Below are 23,834 nucleotides of genomic sequence, written 5' to 3'. Positions count from 1 at the left end.
ACTGTCAAGCAAGGACAGCTTGCTGTGCTCTTGCTGCCTGCCAAGTTGGAACTTAACTTTCTATATGCATGGTGTTTTCTTGTGAATTATGGATGTCCTTAGAAGAAAGAACAACAAAGGTATGATGGATGTGATAGTGTGTGGTCTATAGATGCCTACCAGTATTGTTCTTTCTGTTGGGTTGTGACAAGTGCTCTCATGTTCCCAGTGAGGAATACTCGAGTTGACCTGTATCTTAGTGGAAATGGTTAGGGAACGAAGAGGAAGGATAAAAAGCATTAATTAGTGTCATTGAGAGGAAATACTTCCCCTTTGACACCACTGAATCTTCATGGTTCTTTTACTCCTCTTCTAACCACAACCTTCTCTCAAATACTGCTTTCTTGGGACCTCTGTTGGCTGCTCACCGTTATGTAGGATAGAAGGGCATCTTGCTTAAGATGTTGGAAGGCATAAGTCTAGGGCTGAATGGGATGAGTGACAGCCCCTCTCTTTTTCCCTTCATTTTCTCCCTCTGCAAGGCAACAGCTTGGACCAAGTGTGCGCTGGAATTTGTGTAGATGCACAATCGAGCATCCAGTCTCACAACTCGGGCTTGAAAGATATTACTCTCTTTGCTCTCCTATTTAATGGGGCAAGATGGCTGTTGGTTATGATACGACTTAAAAATGAACCTATCAGATGTTATTGACCTGCTTTTAGCAGCACTCCAACTTTCCATCCCTTGAAGGGGTTACAGTTGGTTCTCCAAGATTTTCTTGGCAAGCAAGAATTTAGACACTTCTTACTTAGAGTTAGCCCTGTTTTTACCAGGTTTTAACAATTGATTCCAGCCCACACCGAGGAATACTCTTTCATATAAGGCTCTGGTTTGTATACTGAGAAAAAACCACATTACTTTATATATAATTATATATACATATATATATAATTTATTGATGTCAAAGTTTCAAGAACCAAAGTAGCCACACACAAATATCATCACTGGTTGTAGCTAATACTGTATCAGTCTTTCAAGTAACGGGCCTGGTTTGCTCATACAAGTTGATTACACCTGTCTATAACTCAAAATTTTTATGCAAACTACTATTTGGTGACAGTTGACAAATGGCATATGAATGTAAACTGCTAATACTTGTAAAACTACTAGCTCTGCTAGTCATTGAAATCTTGTATATTCCTTAAAATGCTGCATGTAGTAATGTAATTAAAAAAAGGTTTAAAAAGATGTTTTATTTACATAGAAAATGCCTTTACAGGTTGATGATAGACAGAATGAAGATATGAAGAGACCAGAGGTAAACCATAGAATAATTATTGTTACAAAAGAGACAAAAGCCATTACATCAGAAGTAACAAGTTAGTTATGCTTTAATAACAATTAGTTCATCACACGTCATCCAGCGTAGCTACCAAGAATTATAGATGTGAAATATTCTGCTATTCTTATTACTAAACAGTGATGAAAAAAAAGTAAAGTTGTGAAGGTTGTAAGGTTTTCAGTTATGATGTGATTGTTGAGTTAAATTCAGGATTTCATACTGTATAAAGTGGCTGACACCACTCAAGTGTTCCTCAATGTGGAGGGCTATGTTATTGTAATAGCAAAGCTCAAGTTTTTATTTTCATAGTGCAGTAATTTTTTGAGAACCAACTAGAGAAGAAGGCTACAAAACAGTTTTGTGTACAAGGTTTCCATTTTTATCCTTGTGGAAATATAATAATTGTCTTTTAAATAGGTCACTTTGGCGCGGACTGGTCCTGTCATTGAAGCTTGGTAATAAATTTATAAACTAAGTGTTAAGGAAGCGGAAGGGGGAAACACAGTAACTTGGTGGACTAACAGGGTCACTTTTTCTTTGGCTACTTTGCTGAACAGGGTCTAGTAATTCTCTTAACCTTTGTTATTGAAATTTAGGTCAAGTATTACTCTTGTTGAATGGTCGTTGACTTTGACATGTTTGTCTTTTTAATGCAAATTTCACTTGTAAGAATGCCTGATGATTCTTGTTCGTGAAAAAATGATCAGTGTAGATGTCCAAGTTGTGATTGAGCATGGGCGGGTTTCATGCGTGCTTGTGACGTTGATCCTCATTCTTACTGGTCTTTAAGTTGAAGTCAGGAGTTTGCACACACTAGGAACAGATTTGGTTATCACCTGGGGTTGCTGACACAGTTGAAGTTGAAGGTGCTGTTGATGTCCTTTTAGGGGGTTACACTACTCTTCTCCCCTGCTATTTGATCTTCCCTTCCTTTGATCCTTGCTTCCATTGTTGCAGTGTCTACCCTTGCTCCCCTTGGCAGTTCTGACAAGGGTATGTGCAGACCAGGTGGTGATTAGCATCGACTTAATGGTCCACAAGTCCTTGGATACTTTGTTCTCTCTTTAGGACCTATGGAGATAGGTCAGCATGTAGTTGCCAGAGTCCCTCTAGGATAGCAGTATCTTACGTAAGCTCTACTGTGGTGAAAGATGATTGATACTCTTCTCCTTTTTCTATCCTTCTTCCAGCAGCCAATGACTATGTATGTGCCGGAAGTCTTGGCACAGGTGAGTGTCACAACATAACGTCCTCTGACTTGTAGTCTGTAGATGTGACTCCCATTCTCCCTTATAAGTTGGAGTAGGGTGGGGTGGTAGAGCATTGTCTGGGAGCTGCAGTATGCTATGGGAAACTGTAGTTGTTCCAGATTTTCTTAGGAAGTTACAAGCAAGCCAAAATCTGGATTAGAGCCTTATTTATATATCTAGGAAAAGTGCTAATTACCTTTGATTTGCAGTTTCCTCTAAGAATATAGCCCTGTTGTAAATGGAGAATATATATGATTTCTAAAGTTGGAGGTCCTATAAGAATATAGCCCTGTTGTAAATGGAGAATGTATATAATTTCAAAAGTTGGAGGCTTTGTCCAAAGAACATGACTTTTTGTTCTTAATTAGGTGGGGGAACAAAAAGAACACCACTGGTCATGGATATTCTTAGTACAGTACTTCACCTGAGGAGGTGTTCTCCATGAAAAAGATGAAAGTTTCTACTCATTGCAACAAATTGCAAATTAGAGATAATTTGAATTTTTTCAAAATATACAAAATGAAGTGTTTCGTAGTAATCCTTTGCATTTTTCTTTGTTGCCGAAGAAAAGTGACCCACTGGGTGGGTGCCTTACCCCCACATTAGCATGATAACTATTTACTTAGTACAAAGCTTGAACAACAGGGTCAGCTTTCGCCAAAGGTAAACCATCTCTAAATACAGTACTTGATGTATGTATAATGAGGGTAATGCAGATTTTGTTGATAATAATTTTTGTTCATGTTTTGCATATTGGTTTTGAAGTCTAGTTAGAAATTGTTCATAATCACTGTACTTATACAGTTTTCCTTTGTTTCAGATTGCTGCGAAGATCCAGCCATCTGGTCAGAAGCGTCCATTGGAAGAAGCAGAAGGTGGCATGGATCGCCCGCAAGGTAAGTTTTGTGTGAGAATATAATAAAAATCTGGGAAGAATGGGACCCCATGGTTTAAGATGATATAGGCATTTTCATACCAACTCTGTTGCTACAAGTTTGTGTCTAGGGAAAAAATAGGCTTTAGGTACTCACTGTGTAAGGGTGGGTTAATTAGCATCCCATTATGATGGTAGGTGAGAAAAAGGCTTTTAATTGAAATACATTCGTTTGAATATTGGATAATATTCAACAGTGCAATGAAGGAAAGGCAGTCCTGTAACTTCAGTAATAAAACTATTTTAAAATAGTCCTTGAACATCCTGAAACTGAGTTGGTAGATATTGTTTCATCTCAATACAATTACAGTAATTATATACATCAGTACAGGAAATTCCAGTTATATGGTCTTACAAATTTTTAAGATCGAGATGCTTGGACTGAATTAAGCATACCTACTTCAGTATATGACACCCGCTTCTCTCTCCCTTGCAGTATGCCTGATATATAATCAACTTTTTTTCCTTCTTAAGAATGCTTTGTTCAGTATTTTGAACATTGCCTTCATAGTTTCATATATTGTTTTAATTTTTTTTCAATTAGTATAACTATTATTGTGTGTGTTTTGCTTCAGTGTAAGGTTGTTTTGTAAGTGTGCTATTGGGAGTAGGTTTGTGCAGTATCTGGGTTTTTGTGTGTGTGTGTGTGTGGGGTGGGGGGAACCATATTTCTGATTCCTTGTTGCATATTTCATTTTGCCAAGTGTGCAAAATCAGTCTCAGTTTATTCAGTTTTCATTTTCCCTACCAGGCTAAGTGTCTTTTAGAGATTGTTGTATTGTCTTTTGTACGGATTTAAAATTTTGAGATTTAATTTTTTACTTTTTTTCACAGTTTTTCAATTTGGATATTCAGTTTTGCACTTTTCCACATTGGAACCTTGCAGAGATTGTGTTGGAATGTATCTTTTATAGGTTTTCATTTTGGATATTCAGTGTGTAATGACCTTGCTACTTCGAGACCAGCAGGTTCGAGACAAAAACAAGCAATTGGGCTGAAATGACTGACGAGAGGCGACAAACAAAGTAGGAAGGAGCAGAACAAAACCAAAAAGTGAACTTAGTATTAGTTTATTATTTACAAAATACAAAATTTACAAGTGAGGCAGGTCCAGGAGAGAAAAAAACTCAAAATGACCAAAAATAAACATAGCATTAACAGGCAGTAACATATAGAACTCATATAATTAAATCATCAATAATAAATTAATAAACAAAATGCCAACAGCAACATCCAAAAAACAAACAGGCAGCATAAAAAATAAAACAGAGCAGTAAAACAAACACTGCAGGACAACAAAGACGAAGCTGACACAGCAAATGTCTAGCCCTCAGGAACAGTCCTTCAACTCTGGGAGCCCATGACAGAGTCGAGACAACAACCGTCATGGCAAAAAAATGCCCTCTGCTGCTCTGGTACCGAGACTTGCTGCTGCCCTGGACCTGACTGATGAAGCCGAACACCTCATGACAGACGTCAATTCGCCAAACAAAGAAAAAAAACAGAGGAGGCAACAAGGGAACAATCGGCCAACGATTTTTCTCACTGTTATACTTTTTTTTTTTAACAGGAACATACTTTTTTTTTTAACAGGAACGTGCTGTTATATTTACATTCACGTAGGAATCTGTTCCTTCTAGCACTCTGTAACCAACCAAGTTCTTATGAAATTTGCATTATTATTTAATTTAATTTATACAGAAAAGATGTACCTGTGGAGTTGAGAGCCATTGAATGTTTTAGTGTTTTTAAGAGTTGTCTGATTACTTCGATTTATTTTGATCTCATGTTGGTTGCCTTTACTTATATGAGAGACCTTCATTTACTGTTTGAGGAATCTGAGCCTGCTTCCTGCAAAGGAAACCCTGTAAATATTTGTTGAATTATTTTGTGTATGATTCTTTTCAACTCGCCTCTTTGGATATGGATCTGTCTCCCTTTCCAGTTCCTTCTTACAATATCAGGAGAGTGTGTATATGAGCATATTAATCATTTATACAGTAATTTTTTTTTTAATATTGCTAAGCAAGAAGCTTCAAAACTACCAGTAGTAGGGAGGCAATGAAAATTATGGGAAAGGAAGGTTTTTTATTCCTCAAAATAACTATCCTTATCCCCACAAAAGTTTTGGTTATAGTTTTATGTTGTCTTTAATGCACTTAAATTTCACATTAAGCCTTTACAATTTCTTTTGTACCAAACTATTAGAATACTTAGTAGGCCTAGGGTAGCTTAACCTATGGTTTAGACTTCTTTTCACACAGTAAATTTAGTTAAACATGTTCTACTTCAGTTTCACTTTGATGGTTTATATTTTTTTATGGAATTGCCTTGTACATATCTTTGCAATTAATTGCCCACTTGCAGCAGACAAAATGCTATATAGAGGATTCCATTTTGTTTGGTTTCAGAACTAATTGTGGTATTTACTTTGCTTAGAGTATCTCCAAATTCTGAAAAGTGATAGTTTTTTGAATCTGCAAACTATCCTTTTTGAAATATTAGTGGCACAAGTTGGTGGATTTAATTGTTTAATAACAAAAAGTAACATTTTGAGGAACAAGGGTTCTTACACAGAGAGAGCCATGGCAAATGACACTTGATATAAAGATTACCTCCCTCATATCTTCATGTAGGTTCCACCCACTCCTAGCATTTGTGTTTTGACCCCCAGTATCAAAGCTGTTGACCTTATGTATTCTTAGTGTTTCATTACTTTTTCTGCTGTTGGTAATAGAATAATGATCTTGGTGAAATAGCCACTAGATAGCATTCACAAAGCCAAATAAGTAAAAAATGAGAAAATAGTCATAATCTGCTGTGATTGCAAATCATTCACAGCTGGTTGTGCCATCCCATGAGAACAAATGTAATTTGTGCTTTTTGTACTCCACTCCAGTGGAAGAGCAAAAAGCAGATGTGGTTTACCGTGCTAATCAGGCAGAATTGCAAAAATGATTGTTCGATCACCATGCCTTCTGCATCCAGCCATTACAGACATACACATATATATTCACACACACCTAGCTCTTTTTAAAGCCATTGCTTTTTGTAAAGCTTATCTAAAAAATTTCTTTTTGCTATGTGACTGACCTTTGTATGTTTTCACTTTTAAGGTTATAATTTTCTAGTTTCATGCTATACACTAGCTGACAAGAATTCCACTTTACAAGGCACGAATGAAGATAAGTAGTTGTGTTTTTTTTAGTTGAGAAATATTCCATCTTACTTTGGTAGAATTCCACCATACTAAGATAAACAGGCATCCATGGATCAATAGGTTTTGCATCCTTGTAAGATAAAGCAAGCTCAGTTTCAATGTATGGTTCAGAGACAGGGGACTTAGAGTAATGCATTCTTGAAGAGCAGTGCATTGGCTCCATAAAATTAAAGTTTGACCCAAAGAGTGCAGTTGCAGTTTTCATTCATGAAAATTTTGTAGTTCTAGAAAAAGGGAAATTTTAGCTAAGATCAGTCATGCAGGTTCATAAAAAAGAATCAGGCATCATATAAATGCCATTTTAGGTTGAGTGAGTCATGAACCAGTAAAAAACTTTTGCCAAATAAGCATGAAGTTCTTTATTGAATACAATAGTAATTATTTTATCTTGACCTCACTATCATGCCCCCAAAATCCCTGGCTCATCAGACCAGTGTAGTTCGCTGCTCCCATGATTATTTTCCTCAGTAATTTTAATCCTCATACTTTTCATTAATTCTAAATTATGTCCCTTACATAGTGTTGTAAGTTGAAATACATAGTTTTGAGTTCAACAAAGGTTTTCGTTATTTTTATGGCTTGGTTCAATGGCATTGCCTTACAGTTACAGTATAGGTCAATTAAGTAAGAAAAAAAAATTAAATTTTCCCCTACCTTCCACAGGAAGTTGAAAGTGACTACTTACAACCCTCTGTTGGGCCTCTTTTACAAGACACTTGTAAAAATATGCTGATTTTACCAAGTTACGTAGTTTGTTGTAATTATTTTATTTTGTTTTGTAAAATTATAATGAAAGCTTACACGATATCATAAAAGACAAGAACTAAAATCAGTAACATTCTGAGTATATTTGAGCAAATAAATAAAAAGACATCCTGGAGTTGTAGAGAGGCATTACACTCCCCTCTGAAATCTCAAGGCATACTGATCAGTGTCTGTTCTGTGCTTGGCTATTATAATTGCCGTAAGTTGTTTATAGACCATTGAAATGTTGTGAGCATCTTTCCTGCCAAATTCATCCAAACCAAATGGTGCATAATATTAATATTTAAATGAGTCATCCTGTCCAGCACCCAAAACCTGTTATAGATAATCATATGAGGATTCCCTTCCATTAAGGGTGAAATCATAATTTTTGCTTTTGATGTACACCTCACACTGATTTCAACTGTTTTTGTTAGCTGGCTAGTTCTTGCTCACAAGAGTTACCATGAGAATTTTATCTCAGTGTTTCGTAGTCATTTTAGGTTTGGTTAACTTATTTGCATTTTACCAGTTTCAGTAATTTAGACTTCTGTTATGTATAGGAATTGTGGCCGCTTAATGTTTATCGGTGCTAGTTACCATGTATATAATGGTTTTGGAGAATTTTCTGTATTTGCTGTTTGTCGCAGTGCCCCAGTGAACTTGCTAGGGCCTTCTAGGATGAATATTGTCATGAGACAGCATGGTTGCACAACCATTGGTACCCTTTTCTCTCGGAAGGTACCTACAATTATATTGTCTTGAAGATATCTGTTTGTGTGCATACTGCATCTTCAGGATTCTCTCATGACCAGGTCTGCTTCAGTAATGCTTTCCTTAGGTGACTGGTCTTCCTGCGTGGTGCTCCCCTTTCCTAAGAAACGGAATTGTCAGACTGCGCAGTCAAGGACGATTGCCATATTTATGCCTTGCAACATGCCCACTCTACTTCAAGGGTAGGCCTGGTCTCATCCTGGTTCCAAGTTCTGAATAATGACGTGATGAAGAATCTGAAGAAAGGGTGAAGGTGCAAGACACTTTTTAAATTTTTTGCAGTTGTCTCTTTTTGATATCTAAGGTCTTGACTGGTTGGAGGTCAATTTCCAAGCATCCATGAACCTCCTGGGTGCCTACTTTTACTTGAAATATCTCCTGTTTTTATCTTAAATATCTGCCGTTTTTATCTTACGGGGATGATTCTTCCAATTTCAGTGTCTTGGGTATGGTGTGGCCACTGCTTAGATTTGTTTCAAACATTTATGGAAAACAAACTGCCTGGTTATTTCTTGCCCCAGTTGAATCTGGAGGTCTGGATCATTTAATCATGGAACAGTCTGCAGTGTGTCATTACCCCTTTGGTCTGATGAGGTAGGTCTTAGTGGATTAAAGAACATTGATGAGCACCAGGACGACCTGGATTTGGTCATATGTAAGCCTTGGGTTTCCGCTAGATGCAGAATCTGAAGGAGTCCCCAGTTTTATAAGTTTCATGATTGGCCAGCATCCTCCATCTTTGCACTTTAAGGTGATCCACAAAATCTCAAGTGCGCAAACACAGAGCGCATTTCAGACAGCTAGCAAATGCAATCACTATGCTTGAAGGACCTCTGTGAGAAACTTGAGTCACAGGAGTTGGTTCTGCAGGCTCCCACAATTGCAAACTTAAGACAATGTCAAATCTAAGAACTATGACATATCTTGGCAATAATCAGGTACTAGTTTTGAAGAGTCTGGTAGTTTCCCTCAACTTGTATCTCTTCTGCTTGGTGTGACTCAACAGTTTTCATGTAAACTTAAGTCTTTGAAGAAGTCTGTTACATCCTAGGACTGTTACCCACTTGAATAGGTCATCCCTTGTGTTTCCTTCATAGTGAATTATAATTCTGAAACAACGAACTTATAGTGGACTGGACATTCCTCCTATTGCTATTGCCTAGTGTTTGACATCATAGGAGTGATGACCTCTTTTGGTCTGTCAGGGTGGTTGGGCTTTTATTTGCAGTGTACTCGGGGAATTTGATCTCTGTTCAAGTTAAGTATACCTTAGTTTAACCAGACCACTGAGCTGATTAACAGCTCTCCTAGGGCTGGCCCGAAGGATTAGACTTATTTTACGCGGCTAAGAACCAATTGGTTACCTAGCAACGGGACCTACAGCTTATTGTGGAATCCGAACCACATATATACCGAGAAATGAATTTCTATTGTCTGAAATAAATTCCTCTAATTCTTCATTGGCTGGCTGGAGAATCGAATGTGGGCCCAGCAGAGTGCTAGGTGAGGACAATATCGACCTGTCCAATGAGGAACTGACTTCTATTCATGGTCCCCGTGGGGGGGGGGGGCGCGTGTGGTTAGTGCCATTAGTGCACCTCGAGCTGTGCTGTAGGCATGATCAGATGGTGCTTAAAGCATTCCTTTGGCGTGCAGCTGCACCCAAGTCTTAGCCTTTTATTTTAATGTCATTTCTGCTTCCTTTTTATTTCACTCTTGCTGTCTAACCTGTAACTAATACTTCTTAGCGCAACTGCAGGGTTTTCTCCCAGTTCCATGTTTAGATCCATGTACTTTGTTGCCTTTATTTCTGATCTCATTTTCTTGCTGTTCAACCACTCCAACCATGTTGTTATAGTCTGAAGCACTGAATGGCCAAAAGCGCCCCATTGCTTGTCTTGCCAGCTTAAATTCCATCAATCAGATCTAACACAACATAGGTCACTGGAAGAAATATCTCATAGGATTGACTTTAGTTCAATTTTCTTTTTCAGTTCTAAAATAATCCTGTGGTTGCAGGGGCTGATTCTTGAAGATTATAGCTTAGTCTTCTTCCCAAATAGCTATTCAGTCAATTTATTAATTGGGTTTAGATGAGATAGGTCTCATTAAGCCAAACAGTGTTTTCAATTCCAATATGTTTATCATAGGAAATTATTCCTTCTCTTCATTCATGGCATGATTTTTTTTATGCTAAGCAAAGTAAAGGGCTCTCAAATGCATATGATGCAAGTTGTTGTGATAGAGATTTCTTTGTCTTAGAAATATAAGGCCATGTATGATCAGTTGGATGGTGTAAGGCCATGTATGATCAGTTCGATGGTGTAATAAACATATCATTCATGAACAGTTGGGAGTATTTCCCCTCCTACCCTTAGACCCTTAGAATCATTCTTTAGCTTTATGAAGGAGTGAGCTGAGCACGTTTACATATAGGTAGGGGTGGTGCATGTGCAGTGGAGGGTTCTTTCTCTGTGGGTTCAAGTCTGGTGTGTCTGGGGTTTTTGGGGGTATGAAACTACGACTTTATATAATTAATGGGTTTGTACAAGTGAAATCTTTAAACGTAAGTGGTTAATTCTGGGGTTGGGGGTTGGGGGGACCGCTAGTGCTGTCAATGCACCTCAAATGGTGCACTCTAGGTATTACTAAAGGTTCATTGCTGTATCCCTTCAGCCCCTAGTTGCAACCCCTTTTATTCCTTTAACTGTAGGTCCGTTCTTATTCTTTTTCTTCCATCTTATTTTCCACCCTCTCTTAATTGATTCATAGTGCAACTGCAAGGTTTTCCCTCTAGTTACACCTTTTTACTGTCAATATTCATTTCAGTGCTTAATGACATAAGTTCCAGTGCTCAGTCTTTGGCCTAAATTCTATATTCAGTTCTATTCTAAGTGATTAATTTATAGTTATTTATTTATAAAAAAAGCATGAAGAATGTGTACAGAGCTCAGGTACTGTAGTGGAAAGATACCTATCTTGACATATTCAAGATTCTCTTGGTTGTATGATGGAAAATATATTTTTTGGGTTGCACTTGCATATAGTGGTTTTTTTTGTGATTTGTGTATAAAAGACTTGGTGGACAGGAGTAAAATCAAGAATTTATAGGTCCCAATAATTGCTGTTAATTTTAAGTTCCCAGCTTTTATTCTCTTTTTGAATGGTCACTAGTAAGAGTGATATAATAATCACCAATAAAGCTAGTCAGTCAGTGGGTATGCTTAAAAGTGGTAATTTTTATTCTCTCGCCATACCAAAAAGTTATGTAATTGTAGGGTAATTACTGTATGATTCTATTGTTATGAAGCCAACCATAGTGTTGTGCGTTACAAACAAATCTACAAATTCAGGTACAGTGGATGCAAATGAATGTTTTTCCTTCATGAGGCTGGAAATGCAAAGCTGTTTGAGGATTTTGTAAGAGCAAAACGTAAATTGATGGTAGTAAAATTTGAACTAGGATTTTTCAGTGGGGTTTCTTCTTTTGTTGAAGAAGTACTGTAGTGGAATACACACGCTTATCTAAATTTGGAAGGTCGTGGTTCTTTGTTCTGGGGAATGTGGATAATTGATGGGAAATTAAGGTTTACTAGGGGTAAAGTTTCACAAGTGAATGTACTTCACATTAACTTTTGTCATAGTTAGATAGCAACAGAGACAGAAGATATTAAGAGATCAGATATGATGGTGATAGGAACCCTGGAACGATCGTGTTCACTCATTTATTTTGCCTGTAGGTCCTGATGCCAAGCGACCCCCAGGTGGCGGTGATGGTGGTGGAGGCGGCGGAGGAGGTGGTGGAGGTGTCTTCATGAGCGGTCCATTAATGGGTGGTCCAGGCAGTGCTCCCGGTGGCGGTGCTCCAGGCGGTGGTCCTCCTCATCGTGGTTTGGGGTCGGTCGAATCTGACGAGATCCAGGTCCCGGACAAGATGGTCGGCTTGAGTGAGTATTTGTTGTGATTTGGTTTTGTGGGAATTTGTTATTGCTATTATATTGTTAGTATGATGTGGTCTATGCCCAAGGGTAAGAGGACTTATAGTCAGAGTCACTTCGGATTAAAGTGCTCGTCCATGCCAGCAAGTGGTAAGGTAAAGTATGAATACTGGTTTTTTATTTTTGTTTGTAACCAAAAGAATTTGTAGGATGACAATATTAGTGAAAATATGCCTATGTTTAACAAGTGAAATTGACCTCCCATCTTGCATGACTGAGTAAAATTTCCGGAGTGACTCCGACTTCAAGGCTGGTATTGGTCATTTTGGGAGGCTCTCAGGGGTAATTGTAAAGGTAGATTTTCAGTGCTCATGTTTCACAGCTATGTTGCTGCCCTGTGCTAGTGAGGTAGTTCTTTTCCTATTACAAAGAGGAATTAAAGTGTTGGGCATGTTTATAATGTCTCTGGAAAAAATGGATAGGTTAGATCAAGACCTTTAATCACGTGGAGGGCTTTATAGATAAAATAATTTTATTTTTATCTGGAAGAGGAGGAGATACTCGAGGAATTAATGTTTGTGAAATTGATAAATCAGTGTTTAATAAGGCTTCGTTGTTTATGGTACAATGGTCTAAATTAATAGCAGCATTTTGAGGGATCATTGGCCTTGGTAAGGGGAGATTGGCTTGGTTCGTGAATGTGCATATAATGGTTGATAAATTTATTTCATGCATGAATCAAAATTTTGAGCTCTTGAAAATTAGATATTTTCATATAGCTTTGTAATGTTAGGGTTAAAGTTAATTTACTGATTTTAATGTCCACGTGATGCAATTTTCTCTTTTAAGATATTTTTATCGGATATTTAAGATTTTTTTTTATCGGATATTAGTATTTTTAAATTGGAATGTGCAAGCCCAGCTAATGAGGGTATATTATGAGAATGCTGTGAATTTCTATGTTAAGTCATGCTATGAATGTTGAGAATCATTTTAATTAGGAGGAATAAGGGGCGTACTCTAAGAAATGCTGTCGTGTTCGATGAAGTTTTGGCATAAAGGCATCTGGTGATAAAGCAGGCTGTTTTATTGTCAGATGGTATCCAAATGCTGTACTAATTCAAACTGGACAGTTTTTTTTTATTGTATGTTTCTTATTTCTATCATGGAAACTTTACCTCTGGGGGCCCCCAGGAGGACCAGGTGGTGGCGGTGCGATGGAATCTGAAGATATCAAGGTGCCAGACAAGCTGGTCGGCGTCAGTGAGTACCCACCCTTTTGGTTTTTATCAGCGTCATCCTGTTTTGGCATTTATGACCCTCATTTCAAAGCAGGATGGGTCAAAAATGTTTGAGGGATACAGTAGAATCAGTAGGAATTTGTTTTGAAGTTTACTTCATTGTTCTTTTAATTGTTAAAATTCTTTTCCAAAATGTATAAGCAGGTTCCTCATTTAGTATTTTTGTATTTATGGTGTTTTATGTATACTGTATATTTATAGCATATTTGTGCATGGGCACTATATATTTATATGCAGTAATGGCATTTGTATACAGTATACCCTTATTTATAATATATTGATACAGGGTTAGTGATATACATGTTTGTTTTTGTGCATCATGTATAGTGCGTGTGCGTGTGCTAAATAAACCAAGGCTTAAGTTTGTTGTGAATGCTATTTGGTAAGTGTTATGTTTCAAAAGATTTATAAAAGAAAGAATGACAAGAAACCTCACTTTTGAGTTTGATGAAACCAGTGTCTTTTTTTTTTTTTTTTTCTTCTTTTTTTAAGGGCGATGCCTGAAGCATTCCTGTGTGTGTGTGTGTGTGTGTTTGTGTTTGTGAGAGTATGCGTGCGTGTGGGAGACTGTACTTATATAGCTGTGGTTAGTTTCTTTTTTCCATTTGCATTAGGGAAAAGTGACAGATGTTAAACAGTCACAAAAGTGACAGATGTTAAACAGTCAACTGATAGGTATTTTGATCATCACTTTTAAATGTTTCATGAACTTTACATGGATGTTTACCTAAATGGTCCGATTTCGGAATGCAATGTAGTATGAAAGTATTGAAGGTCTTGCTTGTAGAAAGGGTGTATTTGCAGGTGTGTTTATGTAGGGTTGTCTGGTATTGTGAGTTGAAACTGGTTTTCATTGGAAATTTATAGTTTGCTTTTTGGTTTTAACCTTCATGCAATGCTTTTAGGATTTAATCATCATGCAAGGTTCAGTTTTTGTATTTGGATAAAACCTTTAAAATGCATGGAAGACTTGGCTATTTTATCTCGGACTTTCTAATAGTTTTTCAGCATTCTTGTAAAACAATACATGTGATTTAATTTTCTCTGATATTGGTCAAAGTTATTTATTCAAGAATGCATTAGGAGTGAACCTTGAATGTTGAAACCAAAATGTCAAGAATGCATTAGGAGTGAACCTTGAATGTTGAAAGCAAAATGTCAGAACTTGAAATTTTCATATACTTGACTATTTCTACTGTTTTATGGTGAATTTGCAGTGCAGTAAGTTTTGAGGTGTGACTGTGAAGTAGATTCCATGGATCAGCTTGTATTGAGGAGTTTGCTGGTCTAACAGATTGTGACAGTGTGTGAGCTGTTAGGATTAAAAAGGTATTGGGAAACCAAAGTGATGTACTTTGTCGCATAATGTTTCGTGAACCTTGTACAAATGTTTTAATGGTGGGTTCATAAGGTCTTTGAATCTTCCTCATGAGTGATGATAATATACTGTACTGTATATTTAGATGTGAAATCTGTGTTGTAGTCTAGTGAGACATGAAATTGAAGTCATACATTTTAAATTGTTTAAAAAGCATAGCCTTGATCATTGTATGTTGACTATAGTAATGACAATTTTTGTTTCAATAGTTTTGGGGAAAGGTGGTGATTTACAGCCTTATCGGAAATCTCTATCATTTTTCTTTAAGGTTGTTCAGCCTTGAGGGTGTAGCAGATTTTTGCAGTCGTGGGAGTAGGATAATAATAGTCTGATGAATTAGGGATCAAATTGAAGCTGAGCATTTTTGTATGCATGGATTGTTTATAGAACCAGTATTTTTGTTTTAAATAAGTTATGATAACTTCAAAGTTCAGCGTAATGTGGAGTCAGTTTCCAGCACACACAGGCAGGTCATTCCACTGAACAGTCCAACAAAATCTAAAATAGTTCATGAGCTAGGTTATCATCTCATGTGTTATTTTCATGATCAGAGCTTTCTTATAAAGATACTTCAAGAATCCATAAAATCTGTACAGTACGTATCACGGCTATATTCGTCTCTCATGACTATGCCAGATAGTCGAAAATATATTGTAGGAATCCATTTATTAGATAATTTAAAATACATAATACACAGTGATAGTATTGCTATATGGCATGAGAAGTTGAGGGCAAACTTTCTTGAAAAGATTGCGTATGGACAGTTTAAGTACCCCATAATCTTTATTCTTCCTGTTAGAGGGCCTCCAAATTAGAAAGCATTATAAAATTGACATCATAGAAAGTTTCATTCACTGAATGAGATTTTGAGGTAGTTAAGTGTTTTGTTAGTTTTGATGATTTGTAGCTATAGGATGTACTGTAGAGAGAGGATTTGGTTTATGGTGTTAATGTATACAGAGCGAGAAAAACTTGAAAATTTGGTCTTTTTCTATAAAGTCCCAGCCATCTGGAACTCTAAAGCAGTGGGAATGATTATGAATAAGAATTAAATAGTCTGTGATTTTGCTTCTTAACAGCTAATTTAAGTGTTTAGCCTATATGTTTCAGTTTTTGGCACAGTACCACTTGTTTACCAGTAGTGTTAAGTCTTTTTCCCTATTTGAGAAAAGCTGGTGAATTTGTCTCTACTCCTAAATTTTCAAATTGGCTGAATGTGTTGAAAAACAAATAGACAAGGAATAGGTTTCTGGATATGATAAAGAAATGTTTGCTTTATTTTTGTAAGACAATTGTATTTTACACCTGTAATTCCAGATGTAAATTTTATACAGTACACACACACACAGGATGAAAAAAATTAAGCAGTTGCTAATAACAGTGTTATGTACAATTAAAGGAACCTCAAAACAAATTTTTTTTTTTTTTACAGTAAAAAAAAAGTTTGCTAATTATAAATTGGTTACAGTAGATATGTAGCTAAGGGATGCTGAGTAAGTTTAAAATGAATGTTTGAATATATTACTGTATATGTTAGGAAAGAAAGGTTAAAAAGTATTGTTTATAGTAGGCTAGGGAAATTTTCAATGATTGTGTAGAAATGGCTTCATGATGCCATTGTAAATTAGTTTAAAATTACTTCTTAACTTGCCATATGTTGTTGAGGCGTGTATTTTTTCCCGTCAGTGAGTCTGGAGAAAACCAAATTTTATTCAATACACAGTGGAATTATAATCATTATATCATATATTTCCACGTACAAGGTGACCTTTAAATCATAAATTCCATGCCTAAAACAGGGGGGGCCAACTTATACTAATATTCTAAAAGTCAAACCTTGAAATCTAAGTGATGTTTTTTATCAGTAGGCTAGCCTTTCCCTTGGTGCGACAACTACTGACATGCATGAAAAGTTACACATTATGAAATAGTGATAATAAAGGCAATAAAACCATTTTTACCTTATATATTATTGACATATCTTAGTAATAAATAGCCTATTCAAGGAATAATTCCAAATCAGTGAAATCAACTTTTATCTATGGGAGGCCAGCCAGCTGACAAAATGTAAATATCAAGTTATGGTTGCTCTCATAGCAACCTTTATCCTTTGGTAATGTAGTGTAAATATGGTAGTAATAACAATTAGGATAACAATATTCAATTTTCATTAAAAATTCGGGCTGTAAATATGGTAGTAATAACGTTTAGGATAACAATATTCAATTTTCATTAAAAATTTGGGCTGTTTGTAACTGTTTAGAACAATTCAGTCGTATGAACGGTAATTATATATTATCATATTTTATCGTATTGTTGTTAGGGGTTGCTTATGATTGGCAAGGAAATGTAAACAAAACAATTGTTTCCCATTTAGGCGAGGTGTGTGGGAAAAACATGATACAGTATAGAATCGATTTTGTCGTTTCATTTACCGTACATACTCCAACGCTGATTTTGTGCATTGTGCGACCCCCAAAGTTTCACCCATAAAAAATGATTTTATGTATCTTGTATCATGTGAGTTTCTTTTTTGAGAGACCAGTTAATAAGTTAAAAAAGTTTCTTTTTTGAGAGACCAGTTAATAAGTTAAAAAAATTTCTTTTTTGAGAGACCAGTTAATAAGTTAAAAAAGTTTCTTTTTTGAGAGACCAGTTAATAAGTTAAAAAAGTAAAAAGAATGATAAAAGTATCAATAATTGTTATACTCATTGAGTAAACGAGTACAGCCATAAACAATTGAATGATAGACAACTGTTTTGCTATGAACACGGTCTAGGCTGTGGCTATGAACAACTGAATCTGATAGCAGCTGTTTTTCTTGCATTTCAGCTATTGTATGATAGTAAACAATTATAGTTATGTCACAAATGACGTTAAATAAATAGGACTGATGTTTATTTTACATTATACCCTTATTCACTATGGAGAAAAGATTGCAAGGAAATATACTGCTAAATTTAAGCTTCAAGTTGCAGCTGAAGCTGAGAAAACAAACAATGTTCAAGCGCTAATGACTATAAATTATCGTGCATTGGCAACATGGTTGAAACTCCTAAACTTAGATATGCCATCAAACTCGACCGTAAATAATATTGGAGAGAAAAGTACTTTATTCAAAACTACTGTGCAAGAAAGAACACATTTTACTGTTGGTGTAATGTGGATGGCAAATGGGATGAAACCTTCACCCGTGGTTATCTTTAAATGGAAATTGAATTGATGCCAAAACAAAATTTCCTGGAAGGTATCATTGGCCACGTTCACAAAAACCTAAACAATGCAGATGGCGCATGATCACTAAATTTGTACAAGCAAAGCATAACTTGTTAAAAGATCCATGGAAAAGATGTATATTCGCTATGATTATATTCTATAATACTATACTAATATCTATGATGCGACCCCCTTAAAATTAGCTTCAAAATTATGTCTTCAAAAGTCGCATGATACGTGAATATATATGGTATTTTGAATTTCTAAGATACAGTAAGTAAAGCAGCATTGGTAATAACATCAAACCAATATTTCATTAGATACGTTGTTGTTGCAAGTGCTAGCCTATACACAGATGGTTTTGTAATTTAGCAGTCGTCTTATACTACAGATATGAGATAATTCATGAAAATTTGTCATAATTTTTTACCTCTTCTTATCTAAAGGTCTTGTACACGAAAATATACAGTAATGATAATCATTAAGCAATGCAGGGTATTATGATATCCTCCTCTGTGTATGAACAGTCGACAACATTTGTTCTTGTGGGATAAAAATATTAGACATGCACTAAAGATTGAAACACTCTCACATAATGATTGTCAATCATCACTAACTAGTGCATGCTTATCAGTGAGTTGGTATTTAATTTTCCTTCTTGGATGACTCCTAGATTAGCCTACCTTGGTAAGCGAAGGAACTCCAATTTGATATCCCTAATTAGTACAAGTGCTGAATGGCTGAAAGTGCCCAGTGCTTGGTTTTATAGCCTTAATTTCATGATGCCTTCATTCATAATTTGTACAATACATATTTGTTGTAAGCTATATTTTCAAAATGTGTATATAATAGCCATGCTACGAAGGTCATTAGCTGTTGAATTGTAAACAGTGGGACTATGTCTAGGATATGTCTGAGGATATCCTAAGATATTTCAAAATATTCTTTACGTGTACAGTACTCAGTTTTTTCGTTTGTATCTTATTTTCCATCCTAAAGAATATCAAAGGTCAGCTTAGCCTACCAAAATGCAAACTAGGCTGGAATAGAAAAACTCATGTTATTCACGTTACATATTCCAATTCCTGTTTGTTATAAAGTTTGAAACTTGTGTGGCATGCAGTGAGGCTTAATTGGGTAACTTCAGTTATTAGAAATTTCCAGTTATCCAAATTCCTCATGTAACAAAGCTTGTTCCAGATAGCAGGAACTTTACAGTAATGTTACTTCCTGAAACTCTAAAGGCAGATGGCATTTTTAGTGGTGCAATGAATGGTTTTTGGATCTTGCCAAGTATGTTTTTGGGTTATTGTATTAATGGTTATTCCTTTTTGTGGATATGTAAAAAAAGGGGGCTTAAGAAGTTATTCCTTTGTGAGGATAGGATTTGAAGGTTCACGTAGGGAATCGTATAAGAAAGTTTTTTTGAGGGTTGGGTTTAGATGCAATTTCTTTCATTCCACAGTAGTTGATAGTAGCTATAAGGGTACAAATTTTTACCTTTGCTTTTGCCAGCTTTTGGTTGATAATATTGGATTTCATATTTTTAAGATACAGTCTGCTCTGATTTTTATTTGCTACCTTACATTTTTCCTTGAAACCAAATGTTTTAATGATGGATCAAGTGTATGAGCGAGCATTTCGTCCTTCAATTCTGTTATAAAGACTACCTAATTTTATGTGCCCCGCAAACTTCTTATCATGCTGATTTGCAATGAAGTACTGGCTCTCTCTCTCTCTCTCTCTCTCTCTCTCTCTCTCTCTCTCTCTCTCTCTCTCTCTCTCTCTCTCTCTCTCTCTGGTGCTGTTTTTGTGAAACTCTCTCTCTCTCTCTCTCTCTCTGGTGCTGTTTTTGTGAAAAACTCTCTCTCTCTCTCTACTGGTGCTGTTTTTGTGAAACTCTCTCTCTCTCTCTCTCTGTACTGGTGCTGTTTTTGTGAAACTCTCTCTCTCTCTCTCTCTCTCTCTCTCTCTCTCTCTCTCTCTCTCTCTCTCTACTTGCTGATGAAGAGTTAGAGGAATTTATTTCTGGTGATAGAAATTCATTTCTCGCTATAATGTGGTTCGGATTCCACAATAAGCTGTAGGTCCCGTTGCTGTAACCAATTGGTTCTTAGCCACGTAAAAATAAGTCTAATCCTGCCCTAGAGAGCTGTTAATCAGCTCAGTGGTCTGCAAAACTAAGCTATACTTACTTTTCTCTCTCTCTCTCTCTCTCTCTCTCTCTCTCTCTCTCTCTCTCTCTCTCTCTCTCTCTCTCTCTCTCTCTCTCTCTCTCTCTCTTACTTGAGCTTAGAATTGTTAACTTGCTTTTCAATAACTATATTGTATAAAAAAAAAATGGTAGGGCCTCAGCAATGCATTTTTACACATTCACTTGGGTGGAATAGCTTGATTGCAGTGTTTCAGTAGGAATAATTTTCTTGGTAAATGTAGGGATTGCAGATTATAATGAATGAACTAAAAATTTTACCATCCTTTTTGGGGTTTTGACTAAAATATTTGTAGAGTGATGGTTAAGAATTTGTTATAGTAGTAGAAGGCAGAATCATAGTTAAGGAAATTGGACTGGAAGTAAAAATTACTGTACTACCTCTCGTGTATGGCAGTAAAGGGGGAGATACTGTATTGTAAATAGTTGAACTTATAAACATCTGAAAGGTGTGTAATGTGCGCCATTTGAGAGTTAAAAATTTAGAACCTTAAAACAACTTGATTGGTGTCAAGTTCTACATATAATAAGTGTTATTGGCAGCAATTTAGTATGGTTGCTGTAGCATCACAAAATCTGTTGAAACTTGGATGTGCTCTGAAGGGAATTCTTGATTATTTTGATTTTCCCTGTTGGTTTTAGAGTTTCCATTTTTAACCCTGTGTTTCTGGACGATTTATTTTTATATATATATATATATATATATATATATATATATATATATATATATATATATATATATATATATATATATATATATATATATATATATATATATATATATATATATATATATATATATATATATATATATATATATATATATATATATATATATATATATATATATATATATATATATAATATATATATTTATATTTATATTAGTATTTTTTTCTTTTTTGTCCATTGCTTCATGCTTCAGTCAGAATGCTACATGAAGTATCTAGTTATATTACCTGTGCATTACTGTCTAGTTAGCATAAGTGAAATGTCAGGTTTGTAGTTATGGAACAAAACTTTAGATGCACTATTTATGGTATCTCAAATTTCTATTTCAACATTACTTGCTGGATGATGATGTGAAAATGGGGAGGTTTCTGTTTTTTTATATTTAAAGTATGAACTGCTGTTGTGTGAAATTAGTGAGTACATAAAGCCAACGGATTGATGATTTTTTGTTATAGAAAAATGAGCGAGGTTCTAGCCATGAAGTGCTCTCTCCTTTTATCAGGTTGCCATTTTTTAGTAGTGTTTGCCAATTTTTGACCAACTGAAAGGAGCAGATGAGAAAGCCGCAGTGGTGGCTTATTTCTTTTACTGTGATTGGTCTATTGGAAATACTTTTTGGCAGATATTGCATGTTGACAAGACTTGTTTAAACCTGAGATATCTAATCTTTAAAAGTTTTCTGACTCATAGGTGTGATGAAAAATGGGTATCTGTTATATGGATGTTCCATGCTCATTGCTTTAGTAGCGTGCTTCTGAACTAATGCAGATTCCTAATTATATCAAATAAAGGTTATTTCTTTTTGTGGGGTGAGGCTGGTATTTTGTTTAATTCCTTGTATAGCTGGTATTTTGTTTAATTCCTTGTATACCACAGTTACTCAAGAGATACATGTTTTTTTATTTTTATTCAAAATTGGTAAAGGTTTTTTCCACATGAAAATCTTTTCTTTACTGTATTACTCAAATTGTTGATGATTTCGACAACTTTCCTTTAAAGTTTTCTACTGGCGGTCACAGGTGTTGCTGTGTTGTGTAGGATATTTTTGTGTTCAATACATATTTGATCCTCTTCTCGTATGATATGTTAAATAGTTATTGATGCCAGCTTTTGTAGGTTTTTGATTGGATTTATTTTGAACAATTTTTTGGTGCGAAAATGTGTGAATTTCTTTTGGGGGAGCTGTAATCAGATGCTTGCGATTACTGATGGCAAAGCCAAGGCAAATTGCATTTCAGTATATGTAAATATTCATGATCTGCCAGTAGGTCATCTGTGGTAGTAACATTCCTCACTGTATTTTTCATTGTATGTAAACTTGACACTAGTAGTGACGTGCGAAGTAACTTTAGTACAGTAGTGAAATTGAAATTGTTTGGTGTTTTTAGACAGAACATGATTAAAGCATGATCATTTTCAAGCTTGTGTTATAATAATGTCTCAGATTTATTAAGTTATTACTGTACAAGTAAAAATAGTTTAATGAAATTGAAGTATTTGTAATATACTCCTTTAGGATTTAAAGGTACTCTTATTTATGATGTTTCAAGTATTTGTTATTACCTGTTGTTTACTTGTACCATTAAATGTCTCTTGAATGAAGGTGATCATTTAAGACCTTTTGGTCTTGTCTGGTCATATAGTTTTCTTGTTAGTTTCCATGTTTTCTTCTGATTTTCAAAAATAATATTGTAGTCTTTTGAGTTACTAGTTAAATTTTTTCTTTAAAAAATTTTTTTTTTTTTAATACCTCTAATTTGTGTAGTCATTGAAATAGGGGTCATTATAATTACAGAACATATGATTAGTAAAGATGCAAGCAACTAACCTACTAGAAAGAAAAATAATGGATCCAAAAGGGTGTATCTGCAATCACCAGTTTTCTATTTGTTATTCAACATATTGAAGTTACATTTTTAAATGTAATCATCAAAGTTTCACTTTTCCCTTCATAGAGCTTGACATTTAGTCTGAACATTAATGATGGGTAGGTAGGGCAGGATGTATTGATGGTTCTAAACTTATGGTAGGGAATCTGTTGTCTCATCAGATATGGCAGAACCTTTGGTATAATGTAATTTTACATGTTTCCATAGTAGATATTTGTGACTAGTGAAACCAGAATTGCTTCAGAAGCAGCTGAAGAGTTAGTTGTAAAAAAAGTCTTCATGCAGGAGATCAAGTACTGTACTCGTTCTGTTTTCTATACTCTCCCTCCCCCCCCTGTTTTCCATACTCTCCCTCCCCCCCAGATGGGGTTAATGCCATCAGTGCATCTCGCGCAGTGCATGGTAGGCTTTACTTAGGTTACTTGCAGCTTCCCTTCATTCCCTAGCTGCAACCCCTTTTATGTCTTTTACTGTACCTTCATTCATATCTTTCTTCCATCCTACTTTCCACTGCCCTAACAATAATATTGTTTCATTGTGCAACTGTAAGGCTTTTCTCCTGTTAAACCTTTAAAGCCTTTTCTCAGTTGCCCTTTATCCTTTAGCCTAAACTTCATATTTCAGTTCCTGTATCCCTACACATACACTGAAGTCTGTACAGTATGTTAAACATATAAACATGCAGGTAGAAAGGCCAAGTAGCAGCAATTTCCCATGTTGACAATGTGGCATTTCTATAGTTGTCATATGATTAAAGGGAAAACCTTGATGAAATGTATCTAATAGGACAGCCTTAGTACCTTAGTAATAATATAACTTATGAAAAATGTATATACAACATTGTCAGACTATGTAAATCCTCTGTCCCAGAGTTTGGGTCATAAGCAATATTTTACACTGTTACCATTCATACTAGGACACAT

At 35.6% G+C, this 23,834-nt stretch overlaps 1 protein-coding gene across 38 annotated transcripts in view; it reads left to right on the top strand.

Moving 5' to 3' along the window:
* The window catches only part of Psi (P-element somatic inhibitor), a 70,359-nt gene that overhangs the window by 4,029 nt on the left and 42,496 nt on the right, over window positions 1-23,834 (top strand). For 10 of the 38 annotated variants that reach the window (XM_067094983.1, XM_067094968.1, XM_067094964.1 and 7 more), the window contains exons 2-5: window positions 1,260-1,298; window positions 3,393-3,468; window positions 11,985-12,191; window positions 13,377-13,445. In XM_067094983.1, the coding sequence (XP_066951084.1) occupies window positions 1,260-1,298; window positions 3,393-3,468; window positions 11,985-12,191; window positions 13,377-13,445 (391 nt within the window). The remainder of the gene's footprint in view (window positions 1-1,259; window positions 1,299-3,392; window positions 3,469-11,984; window positions 12,192-13,376; window positions 13,446-23,834) is intronic. The other 28 variants (XM_067094954.1, XM_067094992.1, XM_067094971.1 and 25 more) reach the window with 6 other exon arrangements.

The sequence above is a fragment of the Macrobrachium rosenbergii genome, chromosome 51 (genome assembly GCF_040412425.1).
Source record: "Macrobrachium rosenbergii isolate ZJJX-2024 chromosome 51, ASM4041242v1, whole genome shotgun sequence".
Lineage (NCBI taxonomy): Eukaryota > Metazoa > Arthropoda > Malacostraca > Decapoda > Palaemonidae > Macrobrachium > Macrobrachium rosenbergii.
The sequence above is the reverse complement of the archived record's forward strand: the minus strand, read 5'-3'. Positions and strand labels throughout refer to the sequence as shown.